Here is a 20,546-nt window from a genome sequence, read left to right on the forward strand (position 1 = left end):
TGTGATACCAACTTGGATTTATAAATGCACATTATTTTTGGAATGGATACTGAAATGAAGTTTTAATTAACTTCAGCTCTTGGATGGGCTGAAATATTACTATCAATTCTGAACAGCAAGTAAAGGTTACTTGTTATTGATCTTACAATTTTCAAAAAAAGTTTATTACGATTTTTCTCAGTATTATGTATTAGCTCAAGAAATTACAGCTGTAATAAAAAGGAGAATAACTTCAGTGAAAAAGTTACTAAAAATTCTATTCTTATCTAATGCCAGCATGAGGTCAGATGTCAGGGGACATTTGGAAGACCTTACCTCGGCCATGTAATCTTTTCTGACCAGACACATTACAGTATTAAGTTACAAAGTATTACAATTCCTATGGAATACATTATTTAACACATTAGAAAATTAGTGACATTGCCTAGTAGTACACATGAGTGTAAAAATGTATAAAAGCACAATATACCTCTTCGCAGCAATTCTGGACATGTTTGGATTGCACACTCTACTTTGGCATTTTCAAAGTAAGTTTCTGCACTGTTGATTTCTTGTTCAACAGGTGCATTATTACCCTAAGAAGAATGAGAAATATAAATAAAATCTGGAGTTCAAATAAAATATATGGTCTGTTATAAACTTGTCTTTCCTGGAAAGGTTTTAGAAATAATTCTAGTTAACTGGCTGTGGGGTAATGGTGTTATATACCCAAACTTTTCTCTATGATGAATAAAGATTTGAAAATTTAAAAATGAACACATAAATATATTAATATTCTAAGACTTGGTATGAGTAGAAGTTCGCTAAGAAACTAAAATGCCATGACTATGTCTTACAACGTTACCCTGTCTGATACTTTGATATCTACTTGTCCTTTCTTTTGTACTATAACCTGTAAAATGGGGGAAAATAGCACTAACAAAATAACATGATTAAACATAAATTCTCCTACAGGATGAGGCTTTTATTCATCTGAAATTTACTGGGCACCTACTACACATCAGCTAACAAGAGCAGCCCTACAATGGTTAAAAAGAAAAAAAAAAAAAATCCAGTCTTCACTCTTAGGTATAAAAGAGCTAGTAGAAGAAAATCAGCATGAACAAATAAATGTAATGCAATATGAAAAGTGCTACAGAGTTACAAAGAAAGTCTTTTGGCAGTCTAAATGGGGAAATGCTTTGCTGGGGGAAATCAGGAAAAGGTTGAAATCCTCATATTTGAGCTGCATGTTAATTAATGTGTATTATGTGGTTTGTAAAGAATACTAGGTAAAGCAGGTTAGAAACTGAGGAGGAAAAAACAGTCCAGCAAGAGATAAACAGTGCAAGCATATGCAATGGTTAAAGAGAATGGTGCAATTAAAATATTTACGGGTCACTTAGTGTATTTAAGTGTTTTGTGTTCCTTTTCACATTTAATCCTCATAGCAACTTTATGGGCTAGGTATTTTTATTATCCCCATCTTACATATAAAGAAACATTTAAGTAGTTTTCTCAAGGTCAAAAAACTAAGTGAAAGAGCAAACACCTGTGAAGCCAAATTTATCCTATCTCCATAGTCCATCTCACTATAATGCCTCTAAGAACTGAGGAGAGAGAAGGAGGCCTTGAACTCTGGCTTTATTAGTGAGACTGAAAGGACACAAATAGTTAAAAAGCTACATCAGAGATGGAAGCATTGTAATTTTGTCACTCTATATGGAGATATGGGAGAGAGGGGAGCCAAGTTTGGCAGAATTCTAATCTTGGGACAGTGAGAGAATGACTAAGTCACTTATGTTACTGATAACATGGGAGTGAGGACAGGTTTTCAGAGGGGTGGAAAAACCCCTAAATATTAGACATATAAAATCTAGGGTATTTTAAAGCAATAATGATGTTTGGCAGGCAGACAGAAAAGTGTCAAGAGAGGTCAACTGTCTCCAAATGTTAGGTTACCTGATATAAGCCATAGTAATTGTGAGGGGCTGTTCCTTAATATTATGGCTTCGATCAAACAGCCTGAAACTTCGCAGAAATTCAAAAAATGATGAGGATCAGGAGTTTGGCAGACACTCTGAATTGCATGTAACTTTCCATTTAGGTGAGCAACAATGCAATACCAGTTTGTTTATTGTTTTAATTTTTTTTTTTTTAAAGTAAGCTCTATGCCAAACATGGGACTTGCGTTCACAGATGCCCAGATCAAGAGTTGAATGCTTTACCGACTGAGCCAGCCAGTTGCCCCTGCAATACCAGTTTAAAAATGCATTAAAAAAGAAAAAAAAACCTCAGAAGTTGATTTTTCTAAGTCTATCTTTTTTAGTTTACTGTATCTCAAGAATTTCAGAGTTCTCAGGCATTTAAGTTTTAAATGCCTAGGAGTGTAAATCTAGTTGGAATTTGCTCCACAAAAAAATTATTTATAAAAGTGAAAAACAGGGAATCTATATTTCTAGTAATATAGAAATAAATAAATTATATTTGAATAAGCAGTTATTACACAATGTATTTTTGAAGATTTACTTAAGAGATTGTAATCTAATTTTCCTATTTTTGTTTCCTAAGAAAGAGTGAGCAGGGAAGGGGCAGACAGGGAGAGAGAATCTTAAGTAGGCTCCACACTGAGCATGGGGCTTGATCTCATGACCTGAGCTGAAATCAAGAGTCACATGCTCAGCTGACTGAGCCACCCAAGCGACCCCAAAGAGACTGTAATCTAAAGTAAAATTATATAGCCAACATTATGTATAGAACAGTGCCAAGTTTTTAAAAACTATATATGTTGTTTCTGAGAATGTTGGAATTAAGTAGGTGTTTTTAAAAACTTTTTCAATTCAAGTAACATGCTCACAGTCATCAGAAATTAATAGTGTTAATAATTAGAAAAACAGAATAAAGGATATTAACAATTTACCTGAAATTCATTCACATATTGTGCCATCACAAACTCGTGTCTTTCACTTGATAAAGGTTCTGCTAGAACATCAGGTAAAGTTTTATGAACCTGGCTTTTCTTCTGTGACACAGTCCCATTGAGGTGACAATCAAAACCTATGTTCCCAGGAAGCTGGAATCTCTGATCCTGAGGTCCAAATGGGCCCATAGTTTCATCAGGCCATACTGTTCGAGAGCCTGAAGAGGAACAACAAAATGAATCCATTTTCTCAAGTGCATTGGTGGACTGAAAGAATACTCTTCTTCCAATTAGGTATTTTTTATAAAACCGATAGATCTTTGGAATTTGCTTTCCTGTGTGAATATAAATTAGTTTTGTGTTGTTTTCAGCTCATAGGCAAGTCAATTCTAAGGAGAAGGATTTAATAAAGTACAGTAATCCATACTATGTAATACCTAATAGTCAATAAAAAAAATATAGTAAATCTTGGATGGAGTCCGGGAAGACAGCAGAGGAGGATCCTAAGCTCACCCCCTAACACAGAAACACCTAGGTTAACAGCCATATCAGTGCAACTAAACCAGGAAATAAGCCAAACACTGGCAGAATAGACTGCACAATTAATCATAGAGAAGAGGCCAATCAGGGTAGAAGGGGCACAGACGCAGCTGGAAACCATACTACTCTGAGAGACTAACCCCAAAGAGGAGAGACAAACACAGAGAAGGGAGAGGAACAGACCCCATACCAGACTTGGGGGACCCACACTGAGAAGACAAGTCACCATAACATCTGGCTTTGAAACTCAGTGGGGCTTAACTTTAAGAGTTTTTATAGTTAGTGGGTTTAGCTCTGGGAGAGCCAGAGGGTGATAGGAAACTGAGTTCTCACCCTTAAATAGAGAATGTAACAAACAATCCCACTTAGAGGCAGCATAGAACCAGCAGTTTGAAAAGTGCCTGAGGTACACATGAAGGAGATTTTTTTTTTAAACTAATCTCAACCTGTATTGAAGTGTTGGAAAAACAAGGATCTGTAGGAAACTTCTCTGAGAACACAAGAGCTGGCAGGTGCAATTCCTCTCACTCCCACTGCAGCCTAGATACCCAGACGTTTGTAGGAACCAATGTAAACACTCTCCACATAGCCTGCTAACAACCGCATGCTCACCCCTGCATTGATTTAATCCATTCAACCAGCTCCACTGGGCAAGAGTGCCTGCAACACAGCTCTGGCAAGGTCTCTCATCCTGGAAGCAGCCCTGACAGTGACCATCATCACTCCAAAGTGATTCTTGCCATGGCGAGTGGAGAAGATGACTACACACACTAGTCTGACAGACATTTCATCTGTTGGTCACACCAACCAAAAGAGCCTCTCAAACAAAACAGAAAGTACCCTGCACTTCTGTGCAGCCCCTGCAAATGGGCTGAAAGTAGGCATCTGGACTGATCACTGATGCTGCCAATTACAAGCCCTTTCCTGCCCCAAACAGGCTCTGAACTGGACAGGGACCAAACCCTGCCCACACAAGCAAAATGGACATTTGTAGCCAAATGGATTGAAGGCAAATGCAGCTGAGCCACAAGAGTATGGTACACCAAACCCACATAAAAGACAACCTTAAAATGCCCAGTTCTGGAGAAGAGGGGGCATTGTGCTACAAGGCACCACAAGATCTCTTCTTCATAAGGCCATTACTTTCAAGATCAAGAGAGATGTATCTTGCTTTCCAAATATATAGAAACAAACACAGAAATGAAGAAACAGAGGAATATGTCCCAAATGAAAGAACAGGATGATACCAAGCAAACAACTAAATGAAATGGAGATAAAAAATATGCCTGCTAAAGATTTCAAATGCTCACAAATATACTTACTGGATTCGAGAAAAGAGTGTAGCATCTCATTGAGACCTTCAACAAAGAGACAGAAAATATAAAAAGAACCAGTCAGAGATTGACTCTACAACTGAAATAAAAAATACACTGTGGGGAATGAATAGCATTGTTGAGGAGGAAGAAGAATGGATCAGTGACTGGAAAGACAAGGTAATAGCAACCACACTGAACAGGAGATAAAAAAAAAAAAAAAATAAAAAAAATGAAACTTTGGGAACTCAATGACACCATCAAGTATAATAACAGTTGTATTAACAGAGATCCTGGAAGGAGAAGAGAAAAGGGAATGGAAAATTTATTTGAAGAAATAATGGCTTAAAATTTCACAAGTGTGGGGAAGAAAACAGAAATTTAGATCCAGCAGCATAGAGAACACCCCTAGCAAAATCAACTGAAGGAGGTCCACAACATCACGTATAGTAATTAAAATGGAAAAAGGAGTGATAAAGAGAATTTTTAAACCTCCAAAGAAAATAGTTACATACAAGGGAAATCTCATAAGGATATCAGCTGATTTCCAAGCAGAAACACTGCAGGCCAGAAAGGAATGGCATGATATTTAAAGGGAATTCTCTGAGTGGAAAGAAAAGGCCATTACACAGAATAAGAAAATTAGGAAAAAATCTTACAGGTAAATACAAACAATAAAAGTAGTAGATTAATCACTTATAAAACCAGTATGGAGGTTAAAACACAAAAGTAGTATCAATTATATCTATAAAAATCAGTCACTAAAATCAGAAATAAAAATATGTCAAGTATGACATCACACACATAAAATGTGGGGATGGGTAAAAACTTCATGCTTTTAGAATGGGTTCAAACATAAGTGACTGTCAATTTAATGTAGACTGCTGTACATATAAGATGTTCTATGTGAACCTAATGGTAACCACAAATCAAACACCTATAATAGATGCGCAAAAAATAAAGAAATCCAAGCATATCACTAAAGAAAGCCAAAAACCATAAGAGAGAAAGAGAAGGCAACAGAGAACTACAAAAACAACCAAAACCAATTAACAAAATGGTAATAAGTACATACTAATAATTACTTTGAATGTAAATGGACTAAATGTTCCAATCAAAACAGTAAGATGGGTGAGTGAATGGATGAAAGAGCAAGATCCACCTAAATGCTGTGTGAAAAGACTCACTAAAGACACAGGCAGATTGAAAGTGAAGGGGTGGAAAAACATTACCATGCAAATGGAAGTGAAAAGAAAGCTGGGGAAGCAATAGTTCTTTCAGAAAAAAAATAGACTTTAAAAGAAAGACTGTAAAGAGACAAAGAAGGGTACTACAAAGGGAAGAGTCCAACAAGAGGATGTAACAATTGTAAATATTTTTGCAGCCAACATGAAAGCACCTACATACATAAAACAAGTATTAACAAAAAGAAGGTGACAGCGATACAGTAATAGAAGACTTTAATACCCCACTTACATCAATGGATAGATCATCCAGAAAAATCACCAAAGAACTAATGGCTTTGAGTGACACACTGGGCCAGATGAACCTAACCTACATTCAGAACATCCAATCAAAAATAACAGAATACACATTCTTTTCAGATGCACATGGAATATTCTCAAAAGATGTTACATTACAAAACAAGTCTCAGAAAGTTCAAAATCACTGAAATCACATAATGCATCTTTTCTCATTGCAACACTGAAACTACAAATCAAGGTTAAAAAAAATTGGAAAGAATACAAACACATGGAAGCTAAATAAAATGCTACTACACAATGAATATGTCAACCAAGAAATCAAAGAGGAAATAAATACATGCAAACAAATAAAAATGAACACACAATGGTCCAAAATCTTGAGATTCCTCAAAAACCTGTTCTAAGAGGGAAGAATATACAGCAATACAGGCCCACCTAAAGAAGCAAGGAAAATCTCAAACAGCCTAACCATACACCTAATGGAGCTAGAAAAAGGAGAGCAAACAAAGCCAAGGAAAGGAAATAATGTAGAGCAAAAATACATAAAATGAAGACTAAAAAAACAATACATCAATGAAACCAGGAGCTGGTTCTTTGAAAAGAACAACAAAACTGATAAACCTTCAGTCAGACTCATTAAAGAAAGAAGACTCAAATAAAATCAGAAATGAAGGAGAAATAATGACACCACAGAAACACAATGGATTATAAGAGAGTTTTAGGAAAAATAATATGCCAACAATTTGGACAACCTACAAGAAACGAATAAATTCTTAAAAACACAATAACCTTCCAAAATTGAATCAGGAATAGAAAATATAAACAGACTGGTTACTAGCAATGACACTGAATCAGCAACCAAAAAATTTGCTTTGTTCGTTTCTTACATTCCACATGAGTGAAATCATATGGTATTTGTCTTTCTCTGACTTACTTCACTTAGCAAATGCTATGTCCACCCATGTCACTGCAAATGGCAAGATTTCATTCTTTTTTATGGCTGTGCAGTATTCGATTGCATATATATATATATATATATGTACATATACATACACACATCTTCCTTATCCATTTATCAGTTAATAGTACTTGGGCTGTTTCCATAATTTGGTTATTGCAGATAATGCTATAAACATTGGGGTGCATGTATCACTTTTAATTAGTATGTTTGGATTGTTTAGGTACACATCTAGATGTGCAATTGCTGGATCACATAAGTGTGTATATATACACACACACACCAGCAACTGCACATCATACATACATATACACACATATATATATACACAATATATATATGTGTGTATATAGTTTATACACACAGAAATCTGTTACATTTCTATATACTAATAAAAGGAGAGAGAGAAATTAGGAAAACAATCCCATTTATAATAGCACCAAAAAGAATTAAATACCTGGGAATAAACTTAACCGAGAGGTAAAAGACTCATACTCTGAAAACTGTAAAACATTGATAAAAGAACTGAAGATTCCACAAACAAATTGAAAGATATGTGATGCACATGGATTTGGAGAACCAATATTGTTAAAAATGTCCATATTATCTAAAGCAATCTACAGATTTAACGCAACTCCTACCAAAATTACCAACAGAAGTTTCACGGAACAGGACCAAATAATCCTAAAATTTGTGTGGGACCACAAAAAACCTTTAACAGCCAAAGCAATTGTGAAAAAGAACAAAACTGAAGGTACCACAATCCCAGACTTTAAGATATACCACAAAGTCAGTAATCAAAGCAGTATGGCACTGGCACAAAAACAGTCACATTGATCAATGCAACAGAATAGAGAGTCCAGAAATAAATTCACACTTTTATGGTCAATTAATTTACAACAGAGGCAACAATTTGTAACGGGAAAAAGATAGTCTTCAACAAATAGTGTTGGGAAAATTGGTTAGCTGCATGCAAAAGAAATGAAACTGGACCACTTTCTCATATACAAAAATACTCTCAAAATGGATTAAAGGTCTCAATGTGAGAGCTGAAACCATAAAACTCCTAGAAGAAAACAGGCAGGAAAAAAAAAAAAAATGGCAGTAATTGCTTTGACATCAGCTACAGAAACATTTTTCTAGATATCCTTTGTCAAGGGAAACAAAAGCAAAATTAAACTATTGGGACTATATCAAAATAAAAAGCTTTTTTGCACAGTGAAGAAAACTATCAACAAAAGGACTACAAATCAAAAAGGCAGCATACTGAATGGGAGAAGACATTTGCAAATAATGTTTCTGATAAGAGAATAATAATATACAACATATATAAAGAACTTACATAATTTAACATCAAACACCTGCCTCCCCCCACCCTGCCCTGCCAAATCAAATTAAAACATGGAGAGAACAGACATTTTCTCCAAAGACAATGGTCAAAAGACACATGAAAAGATCTGAACATCACTAATCATCAAGGAAATGCAAATCAAAAACCACAATGAGATATCACATTACGTCTGTCAGAATGGCTAACATGAAAACTGAAGAAATAATAAATTTGGTGAGGATGTGGAGAAAAAGGTACACTTGTGAAAGATGCACTGTTGGTGGTAATGCAAGCTGGTGCAGTCACTGTGGAAAACAGTATGGAATTTCCTCAAAAAATAAAAAACAAAATTACCATATGATTGGTGCAGTCACTGTGGAAAACAGTACGGAATTTCCTCAAAAAATAAAAAAACAAAATTACCATATGATTCAGTAATTCCAGTACTGGGTATTTAACCAAAGAAAACAAAAACACTAATTCGAAAAGATACATACACCCCTACGCTTACTGAAGCATTAGTTACAATAGCCAAGATATGGAAGCAACTCAGTGTCCATCAACAGATGAATGGGTAAGAGGATGTGGTGTATATATACACAATGGGATATTACTTCACAATAAAAAAGAATGAGATCTCGCTGTCTGCAACATATGGATGGATGCAGTGGGTATAATAATAAACAACATAAGTCAAAGACAAATATTGTATGATTTCACTCTTATGTGGAATTTAAAAAACAAAGCAACAAATAAGGGGAAAAAGAGACTGAATCTTAAATATAGAAAACTGGTGGTTGCCAGAGGGAAGGTGGTTGGGAGGGAAGGGTGAAATAGGTGAAGGGAATTAAGAGTACACTTATGTGATGAACAGGGAATAATGTATAGAAAACCAAATTTTTTGGTTTAAATCATATTGTACACCTGATACTAATATAACATTGTATATTAATTATATTTGAATTAAAAAAATACAATAAATGCTTACTGATGTTGAACAAAGTCTAGGACACATTAAAAGAAAAAGGTAAGTCAAAAATAGTCTATGTGACATTTATTCTACATTCTTACATTTATGCTTTTATTTTTTAAGTTTATTTTTCTTTTTTAAAGAGAGAGCACATAAGCTAGGAGAAGGGTAGACGGAGAGAGAGAATTTTTTTTTTTTTAATTTTTAATGCTTATTTATTTTTGAGAGAGACAGTGTGCAAGTGGGGGAGGGGCAGAGAAGGAGGGAGACACAGAATCCAAAGCAGGTTCCAGGCTCTGAGCTGTCAGCACAGAGCCTGACGCAGGGCTTGAGCTCATGAACCGTGACAACATGAACTAAGCTGAAGTCAGAAGTTTAACTGACTGAGCCACACAAGTGTCCCTATGTTTTTAAATACAGGAAAAAAGATCTAAAAGATACTGAACTTAATAGTGGTTACCTTTGGAGAGGGCCATTCAACTGCAGTTACCTGAGGGCACAAAATATTAATAGACTGGGAAAAAAAATCTCATATCAACCAATGTGACCTAATGTCCTGTTTATAGTCACAGGAGTTAATATGGATTAAATTCTTACAGAAGAACACAGCACATTGCTTAAATCTTGACAAATATCTTACCTTGTGAAAAATATAAAAAGATCTAGAAAAGAACAAAGTAGAAAATAAAACAAAAAAGTAGAGCAGTTTTGTTTAAAGGGATAATTGCTGCAGAATTAGTTGACAATAAAACTATTTTTTAATACTTTGCTAGAACTAAATGAGTAGAAATGGGTATGATAGAATGGCTGCCCCACCACTAGATCTAAAGTGCTACCATATCCCTTTTGCAGACCTATGACAGACATCACCCATCAATCATGGACTTCTTTCACGACTAACAGACCCTGTCTCATGATTCTCAACCCAAATTAGTCTAATACTTCCCAAAGTTTTAAGTATTTAAGAATCACCTGAGATCTTTGTTAATACGCAGAATCTGATTCGTAATGTTTGGCGTGGGGCTCAGGATTCCTCCTTTCTAACACATTCTCAGATGATGCTGATGCTACTGATCTGCAGATCACACTAAGCCAATAAGGCTAGATCTAGATAGCCATTAAAACTGACTTGAGTTAGTTCACAAAGTAAAACATTGCAGGAGTACTGACAATATGGACTCTAATTTTGGTCTTTCATTTTGTTCATGTTTGCTGAATCACCTCTCTTAGGGCCACATGTTCCAGATTCTTCGGAGATTAAAATACGTATTGTAGAAATGCCTACAAGGCTGGGGCAGGGAAAGACTTGTTCTGGCCTCCCATAAATCTGTTAGCGATAACATAGTATTTCTTTCCTCTTTCTGATGTACAGGTGGTGCCCCAAGATCTAATTGAAGGTTAGCTGTCAATTAGGTGCATGCATGCCCTTTGAAGTACATGTAAACCCTTTGATCTCACTATAATGACCTTTGTCCTTGTCTCCTTGCTCTATAAAATCAATGCACTAAGGTATGGATTTTACAGAGAATAACTATTTAGCTGCTGTGGACTGCCCTCTGTCTGATCCCACCTGTAAGTTACCCTGAATAAAACTGTGTAAACTGTATGAACTGGGGTGTTTTGTTTTCTGGTCTCAAAGTGCCTCAGTTTGGGGGATACTTTAATGTCTCTCCCCCACCTTCTAACAAAGATTTCAGGTATTTTGAAGAAGATGAGTTTTAAAGACTGAAGATCTAAGTTCCTTTAAAAAAAAGAAATATCCCATATTAATAGTAGATTTGAGTATATCTTTATGTGTTGGCTGGTTATTTAGGTTTTCTCTTCTTGGAATACCTGTTCATATGCATTTCTAAAAAGAATTTTCTGGGGCACCTAGTTGATTCAGTACATGGAGCATGCGACTCTTGATCTCGGGGTTGTGAGTTCAAGCTCCATGCTGGGTATGGAGCCTACTTAAAAAAAAATTTTGGTTTTTTATTGGTTGTCTGTTTCCAACTGATCTCTATAAAAATTCTTTATATATTCAGCAATCTATACATTTTGATTGACACATTTTTCATTTATGATACATTATATGGTTAGCCTTGAGAATATATAAACTGGGGAGTAATAAGAGATGAAGTTATAAAAGAAAAACAGGGCAAGAAAACCAGGGAAGGTTTTCTTCCCCTGGTCATCTTACGTGACACCGTAAGTAATGTATTGCAAGTAAAAAGATTTCTGTGTGGAATCCCTTTAGGATATATTAGGATATATATTCTTACTTAAATCTACTCATAGAACTAAAAAAAACACAAAACTGTTTTTAGAACTTGAACAATGATGCATAGCTTGAGGACAGTTTGTGAAATGCTAGTGAAAGCAGTGGGAAATAACCAAGGTTTATCAAGGAAGTAACATGATGAAAATGTTTTAGACTTAATATGATAGTGATGTGCAAACTGGATTAGAAGAAGCAGACTTTGTAGATGTGGGTAAGTTATTGATTCAATAAGAATTCATATATTGAGGACTTCTGGGAAGATGACTAGACAGGAGGATCCTGAGCTCACTTTGCCCCATGGACACAACAGGGTTAACAGCCATATCAGAACAATTAACTCTGAAAACATCCTGAAGACTGGCAGAATAGACTTTCTACCGTTAATCATACAGAGAGGGCCATATCACAAAAAGAGTAACAGGGGCAAAGATGCAGTCAGGAACCAACCCCTGCAGAGAGACTAACCACAAATTAGAGGGTACCCACAATCATAGAGAAGGAGCACCTCAGGCTTGGGGTGGGGGGAGAACCTACACTAGGAAGATGAGTCTGCATAACATTTGGCTTTCAGAAGCAGAGGAGCGAGTGAGCGAGTTATTTATTTATTTATTTATTTCAATCAGGCTTAACTCTAGGTACTTTAAAAATCAGCAGACTTAGCTCTAAGAGAGGCAGAAAGAGATACGAAATTGAAGCATAACAACCTTAAAAAAAGCATAACAACCCAGTTGAAATACAATATAAAAGTAACAATTTGAGAAGAGCCTGGGATCTTTAGGAGACTTCTCCAAGAATCCTGGCCTCAGTCTAGACAGCAGGCCACTTGCAAGAACTAGCAGGAGCACTCTTCCACCTGTCTTGCTACCATCATGTGCCCTGCTACAGTGCTCCCTTTCAGATCTACCCTATCCAATCTGCCACGCTTAGCAGCCATCCTGCCAAAGGAACTCGTGCCATGAAATACCTTGCAAGCAGATATGGCAAGAACCTGTGTCACTCTAAAGAGACTCCTGCTCTAGGAAGAAGGAAAGATAATCACACACACCTGGGCACACTCAGTCCCAGCAGCTGAACCTTATAGTGGCATTGCAAAGACAGTGCCCCAATAATCAGTGCAACTGCAGCCCCAGCAGATGGACTGAGGGCAGGCATCTGGTTGACTGTTGATGCTGCCCAACTACAAATACCTTGGTGGCTCCAGACTGGCCCCTTGACAGCACAGGGACCAAATGCACACAACAAGCAAAGTGGGCCACTGCAGCTTACTGGACAAAAGGCAAACAAGGCTCAGCCACAACAGTAGGGAGCAAGCAATCTGCGGTGGAGACAGGCCTGAAGTTCCTGGCTCTGGAGAACAGGAGAAATTGTGTTACAGGGTACCACAGTACCTCTTCTTCATAAGGCTATTACTTTCAAGATCAGGATAAAAAGCTGACTTTCCGAATACGAGGAAACACACACAGATAGTTAAACAAAATGAGTAGACAGAGGACTACACATCCCAAATGAAATGAGAACAAAACCACAGCCAAGACCTAAATGAAATGGAGTTATCTCAGTATTTGGAAAAAAAAACAAAAAAAAACAAAAAACAAAACAAAACAAAAAAAAAACTATCAGGAATCAACAGCAGATTACAGGACACAGAAGGATGGATCAGTTACTGGGAAGATACAGTAATGGAGAACAACCAAGCTGAAGACGAGAAAGAAAAAGAAAACATTGAATGTGCCTAAAAGAAATAAAGAGGAAATACAAAATACATGAAGACAAATCAAATGAAAACGCAATGTCCAGAATCTTTGGAATGTGATGAAAGACGTTCTAAGAGGGAAGATTACAGAAACACAGCCATACCTCAAGAAGCAAGAAAAATCTCTAATAACCTAATCTTGTATCCAAAGGAGGTAGAAAAGAAAAAGCACAAAACCAACAGAAAAAAGGAAATAACAGATTAGAGCAGAAACAAGTAAAATGGAGACCACCTCCACCCCCGCCAAACCCACAATAGGTCAATGCAACCATGATCTAGTTCTTTGATAAACATCAGTAAAATTGATGAACCTTTAGTCGGACTCACCAAAGGAGAGAAAAATCAAGTAAATAAAACCATAAATAAAAGAGGAGAAATAACAACTGACATCACAGGTACACGAAACACAAATTGGGAATATCATGTAAACTTATATATCAACAGAAAGCAGAATATAACAGGAATGAAAAAATTCCTAGAAACATAAATTTCCAAAACTGAATCAGGAATATAAAATTTACACAGACCAATTACTAGCAATGACATTGAAACAGTATTCAAAAAAAATTCCTAACAAACAGAAGTCTAGAATCAGATGTCTTCACAGGTGAATTCTAACAAACATATAAAGAAGAGTTAATACCTATTGTTCCAGAAATATTCCAAAATATAGAAGATGAAGGAAGCTTACAAATTCATTTCATCAGGCCAGCATTACCCTGATACCAAAACCAGATGAAGACACTACAAAAAAGGAAAAGTACGTACCAACATCTCAAATGAACACAGATGCAAAGATCCTGAACAAAAAATTACTAAACAAAATCCAACTATGCATTAAAAAAATCATTCACAATGATTAAATGCACCTTATTTCAGGTACACAAGGGTGGTTCAGTATTTGCAAATCAAAGTGATAGATCACATTAAGAGAAAGGACACATGTGAGATGGGATAGACATTGGTATGGCCCTCTTTGGAAAACTGCATCTTCTACACCAGGCAAAGAGGTCGAAGACTATGGGGTTTATCTATAGGGATATGAGGGATCTGACACAAGGGATAAGCCCAAGGAGAAAGGAAGCATCACTGGTTCTGGGAACTCTGTGTAGTGAGAAGAGGCAAAGATGTCCAGATGCTTCCCAATATTCATTCTCCCTCTTTTTTAATAACAGGATTTCTGGGGCGTCTGGGTGGCGCAGTCGGTTAAGCGTCCGGCTTCAGCCAGGTCACGATCTCGCGGTCCGTGAGTTCGAGCCCCGCATCAGGCTCTGGGCTGGTGGCTCAGAGCCTGGAGCCTGCTTCCGATTCTGTGTCTCCCTCTCTCTCTGCCCCTCCCCTGTTCATGCTCTCTCTCTGTCCCAAAAATAAATAAACGTTGAAAAAAAAATTAAAAAAAAAAAATAACAGGATTTCTAAATTTTGGTTGGACACATTGGCCGCCTAGCTCAATGACCCCATTTCCCAGCTTCCCTTGCACCTAGGTAAAGTCATATGATTAAGTTCTGAGATGCAAGGAAAGTATTAGATGGATATTTCAAAATGTGTCTTTTAAAGGGAGAGAGCACATTTCCCTCCAACCTGCTGCTTAGAATACAACATACGATGGCTGTACAACTTGCAATCATTTTGGACCAGGAGGAGCAGAGCTGCACCTGTTAGTAGAGCAGTGAGCTGGAAGGAGCTTGGCTCCCTGATAACTTTGTTGAATGACTCAAGAACCCCACAACCTATTTCTAGACAGATTTGGATGTGAAAGAGATATAAACTTCTAAATTGTTTAAAATATTAAAAAGAAAAAAGAACAAAAACCATATGATCATCTGAACGGACGTAAAAAAAGCAACTGAAGAATATAACATCCTTCAAGATTAACTCTCAACAAAGTAGGTTCAGAGGGAACATATCTCAACATAATGAAGGCTGTATTTGAAAAATTCAGTTTCATACTCAATGGTGAAAAACTGAGAGTTTTCCCCCTAAGATCAAGAATAAGTTAAGAATATTCACTCAACAGTTTTATTCAACATTGTACTAGAAGTCCTAGCCAGGGCAATCAGGCAAGAAAAAGAAATAAAAGGCATTCAAAATAGTAAAGAAGATGTGAGATTTCCACTGTCTGTAGCTGACATGATACTATATACCGAAAACCCTGAAGACTACCAAAAAGTACTAGAATAACTGAATTCAATAAAGTTACAGGATAGAAAATTAATATAGAGAAATTTCTTGCATTTCTGTACACTAATAATGAAATAACAGAAAGAGAAATTAAGAAAACAATTCCATTTACAATTGCACCAAAAATAAAATACCTAGGAATAAACTTAACAAGGGAGGTGAAAGACCAGTACTCAGGAAACTATAAAACACTGAGGAAATAAAGATGTCACAAATGACAGACATATGATGCACATGAATTGGCAGAGCCAATATTGTTAAAATTTCCATCATTACCCAAAGCAATCTACATATTTAATGCAATCCTTATCAAAATAGAATTTTTCACAGAACTAGAATAAATAATCCTAAAATTTGTATGGACCCCCCCCCCCAAAAAAAAGCCCATGTAGAAAAAGCAATGTTGAGAAAGAAGTGCAAAGCTGGAGGTATAACAATCCCAGTATTCAAGATATACTACAAAGCTGTAGGATTGAAAGCAGTATTGCATTGGCACAAAAACAGACACATAGATCAGTGCAACAGAATACAGAGGCCAGAATTAAATCCACACTTACATGGTCAATTAACCTATGACAAAACAGGCAAGAATATACACTGGGGAAAAGACAGTATCTTCAACAAATGGTGCTGGAAAACTGGACAGCTACATGCAAAAGAATGAAATGGAACCACTTTCTTACACTAATACACAGAAACAAAATCTACATGGATTAAAGACATAAATGTGAGACTTGAAACCATAATACTGGAAGAAAACATAGGCAGTAAGGTCTTTGACATTAGCTATAGAAACATTTTTCTAGATATAGATCCTAAGACAAGGGAAACAAAAGCAAAACTATTGTTACTACACCAAATTAGTAAACTTTTGCATGGAGCAATGAACCACTGATAAAGCAAAAAAGGCAACATATGACAAAGCAAAATATATGACAAAGCAAAAAGGCAAATGGGAGAAAATATTTGCAAATGATATATCTGATAACAGGTTAATATCCAAAACATGTAAAGAACTTACACAACTCAGCATCAAAAAATCCCAAATAATCCAATTAAAAATGGGCAGAGGACCTGAACAGACACCCAGGCACATACAGGTTGGCAACAGACACAGGAAAAGATGCCCAACATCACTCATCATCAGGGAAAGTCAAATGAAAACCACAGTGAGATATCACCTTAAACCTTCAGAATAACTAAATCAGAAACTCAAGAAATAACAAATTTTGGCAAGGATGTGGAGAAAAAGGAACCTTCCTGCATGTTGGTAGGAATGCAAACTGATGCAGCCACTGCAGAAAATACTATAGATGTTCCTCAAAACATAAAAATAGCATTACCATATGAGACAGTAATTCTACTACTGGGTATTTACCCCCTCCTCCTCAAAACACCAAAAACATGAATTCGAAAAGATACATGCACTGGTATGTTTACTGCAACATTATTTATAATAGCCAAGATATGGAAGCAACCCAAGTGTCCACTCATAGATGAATGGATAAAAGGTGTGGTGGATATATACAATGGAATATTACTCAGCCCTAAAAAAGAATGAGATCTTACCATTTGTAACAACATGGATTGACCTACAGGGTATAATCGTAAATGAAACAAGCCACTCAGAGAAAGACAAATACTGTACAATTTCACTCAGGTGTAAAGTTTAAGAAACAACACAAATGACCAAAAAAAACCCAGACTCTTAAATACAGAGAACAAACTGGTGGCTGCCAGAGGGGAGGCTGGTGAGAATTCAGGCAAAAAAGATAAAAGGTTTAAGGGTACACTTATCCTAAGGAGCACTGAGAAATACAGAGAATTGTTCAATCATTACAGTGTACATCTGAAACTAATAAAACACTGTATGTTAATTATGCTTGAGTAAAAATAAATAACATAATTATTTTAAATAGTACAAATCCCACGTCTAATGTCACACAATCTTAACTGTCCATGACCAGATTGAAACTATTCAGAGTTAAATCATTGGTAGGGTCAAAAGGAAGACTGTCTTGGCATTCAGTAAACAAGGTGGGAAAGAGACAGGGAAACAAACTATGTTTTTGGCAGTAACTAAGTTATATAGTGTAAAATTTGTTCTATATTAGGCCCAGGTGAGTTAAAATACCTTAGCAGAGTCAAGTGGTCACTCATGGGAAATAAATTAATTCTCCTGGACACTGGGGGTATGAATTAGTGACTTGGAAGAGGCAATTAATCTCAAATGGATAAGCATGTAACTTTAATTGCTCTCTATCCACAGTTCCCTTACAATCAAACACAGATCCCCATGCAGTGTAGTTTTATGCAGATAAGCCCAAAGCTCTATACTGATTCAAGACAACAATGTCTCCAGGTGGTAAAAACTGTTTTAGCATATTGGAAAAAACATGAACACTGGTCAAGGAATCTGCAACAGAGACACAATAAATACTAAAATTGAGACTATCAAGGGGGGCCTGGGTTGAGCATCTGACTCGAATTCAGCTCAGGTCATGATTTCAGAGTGGTAGGATTAAGCCCACACTGGGCTCCTTGCTGAGTGTGGAACCTGCTTAGGATTCTCTCTCTTGGCACCCCTCTCCCCTGCTCATGCTTGCACACTCTCTCTGAAATAAATATGAAATAAAGTAAAATAAAATACTATAGAATAGAAAAAATAAAATAAAATTGAGACTACTGAAAACTTTATGGATTTTGTTACGAAAGTTTTGTTTACAACAGTTAACACAAATTCCTCCAAGCAAATTAGAGGTGTGGCAATAAAGTGAAAAAGATGTTATATATTATTTAGGGCTATCAGATCTCTCGGCCTACTTCTCAAACTAATTGTTTTCAATTTTTTTTAAAATTACTTTTTATTTTTTTAGAGAGAGAGAATGTGTGAGTAGGGGGAGAGGGCCACAGGGGGAGGAGAAGAGGGATGGAGGGAGGGGGGAGATGGGGAGGGAGAGGGGGAGAGGCTTCTGAAAATCTGAAAATCTCAACATTACATCATGCCATGATTTGGTGAGTTCAGGTATCTAGACACTCATTAGGAAATCAAAGAGCTGTGCAGTATCCTACCTTTAAAAAAAAAAAAAAAAAAAAAAAAAAAGAGAGAGCTTTGGACAACACCTGAGTTTGGAGTTCTGCCTAACACAAGTTTCTCCACTTGGATACATTACTTTCTGTTTCTGGTAGCACCGTCTAATGAAAACTGTAAAGTTTAGGGGAAATTACATATATAAGTCATTTGCTGCCATTTCCTATGGAAAAGGTCAGTAAATATCAGATGCTATTATCATCTGATCTGTGAAGATGTACAATTTTGTGGACATATAAATAGTAAAAATTATCCCCAAAATGTATTCCCCTAAAAATATAATACAACCACTTCAGGCGATGTGTTTGGCAGAACATTTTAGTACTTAATCTAGCCACAACTTTGGAGAAAGAAAAAGAATACCATTACAAACGATTTGTAACATCCAAAATAAATATTGAAATACTCCCACTAGCAGTTAATACACAGCTAGCACATTAATTTAGGTAATTGTGGTTATCACTGCTTTAGACTAATTCAGCCATTACATGCGCAGGGACATTCATCAGAAAATGTTAATTGGTAGTTTTCTATAGTTAGGTGGGCAGTACTTCAAAACCCAACACATGAACACTGGATCCAACAGAACTCCAATTCAAAAATTTAGAAAGATGCATACATATGCTGTAAGAAAATAGTGATATAAGTATCCATATTTGTAATGACAGATGCTGTGTGTTTGTGTAGCCATGCCTTAAAAAGTCATACCTGATGCAAAATAGTTCCCTTGGTGGAGATTTCGCTAAATCATTGTAAAGGTCACATTATTTGTTTACAGCTATTGTGATGACTTTATTAAGGCCACAAAGTTTTTTTTTTTTTTTTTTTTTTTTTAAATTTTTTTTTTTTCAACGTTTATTCATTTTTGGGACAGAGAGAGACAGAGCATGAACGGGGGAGGGGCAGAGAGAGAGGGAGACACAGAATCAGAAACAGGCTCCAGGCTCTGAGCCATCAGCCCAGAGCCCGACGCGGGGCTCGAACTCACGGACCGCGAGATCGTGACCTGGCTGAAGTCGGACGCTTAACCGACTGCGCCACCCAGGTGCCCCAAGGCCACAAAGTTTTTAAGTAATGGACTAGGAACGCCAACCTAGGTTTTTTCATATTAAAGTTCCCATATTTCATACTGCATTACCTTATGAAAATCACTGGTTAAGCTTCTCACTTTGGAACAGCTTTTGTGTATTTTATTGGAAGGAAGGGGTGTTGATTATGGGAAAGTGATTATTTACTACTTTTTAAATGTGTATTTATTTTTGAGAGAAAGAGAATGAATAGGGGAGGTACAGACAGAGAGGGGGACAGAGGATCCGAAGCAGGCTCTGCACAGGTAGTGTGGAGCCCAATGCAGGACTGGAACCCACAAACCGTGAAATCATGGAAACAAAGTCAGAAGCTCAATGGACTGAGCCACCCAGGTGCCCCTGGGGAAGTGTTTAAAGTGATTCGAAAAAATATTTTTAGGTATTTTCAGGTCATAAATGGAAAGACATGATGGTACATGATTCTATGACAAGTTATTCAGATTATGTTCTGCTGCCTTTGGAAACTAAAGTTTAAGCCATTGAGCTCTGGTTTTAGAAAAAGAGCACTATTTTCAGAATCATTAATAAAATGTAGATGAAATTGAAGTTCTTAATATTACAACCCCCAGCATGATTCATAAATAAAGTGGAAAATCTTTATCATATATATTGTCCAACACAGGCAACTACTTAGATGGTTTAGTGAAGGTCAAGAATATTGTAAATACCTTACAAA

The 20,546-nt window shown here is 36.5% G+C and overlaps 1 protein-coding gene across 5 annotated transcripts in view; it reads right to left on the reverse strand.

The window, feature by feature from the left end:
• MMADHC (metabolism of cobalamin associated D) overlaps positions 1–20,546 on the reverse strand; it is a 37,835-nt gene that overhangs the window by 5,358 nt on the left and 11,931 nt on the right. For 3 of the 5 annotated variants that reach the window (XM_045479769.1, XM_045479772.1, XM_045479770.1), the window contains 3 exons: positions 4,762–4,797; positions 2,900–3,117; positions 470–575 (listed from right to left, as the gene is read on the reverse strand). In XM_045479769.1, coding sequence (XP_045335725.1) covers positions 470–575; positions 2,900–3,117; positions 4,762–4,797 — 360 coding nt within the window. The remainder of the gene's footprint in view (positions 1–469; positions 576–2,899; positions 3,118–4,761; positions 4,798–20,546) is intronic. The other 2 variants (XM_045479773.1, XM_045479774.1) reach the window with 1 other exon arrangement.

Source organism: Leopardus geoffroyi, chromosome C1, assembly GCF_018350155.1.
Source record: "Leopardus geoffroyi isolate Oge1 chromosome C1, O.geoffroyi_Oge1_pat1.0, whole genome shotgun sequence".
Classification (NCBI taxonomy): domain Eukaryota; kingdom Metazoa; phylum Chordata; class Mammalia; order Carnivora; family Felidae; genus Leopardus; species Leopardus geoffroyi.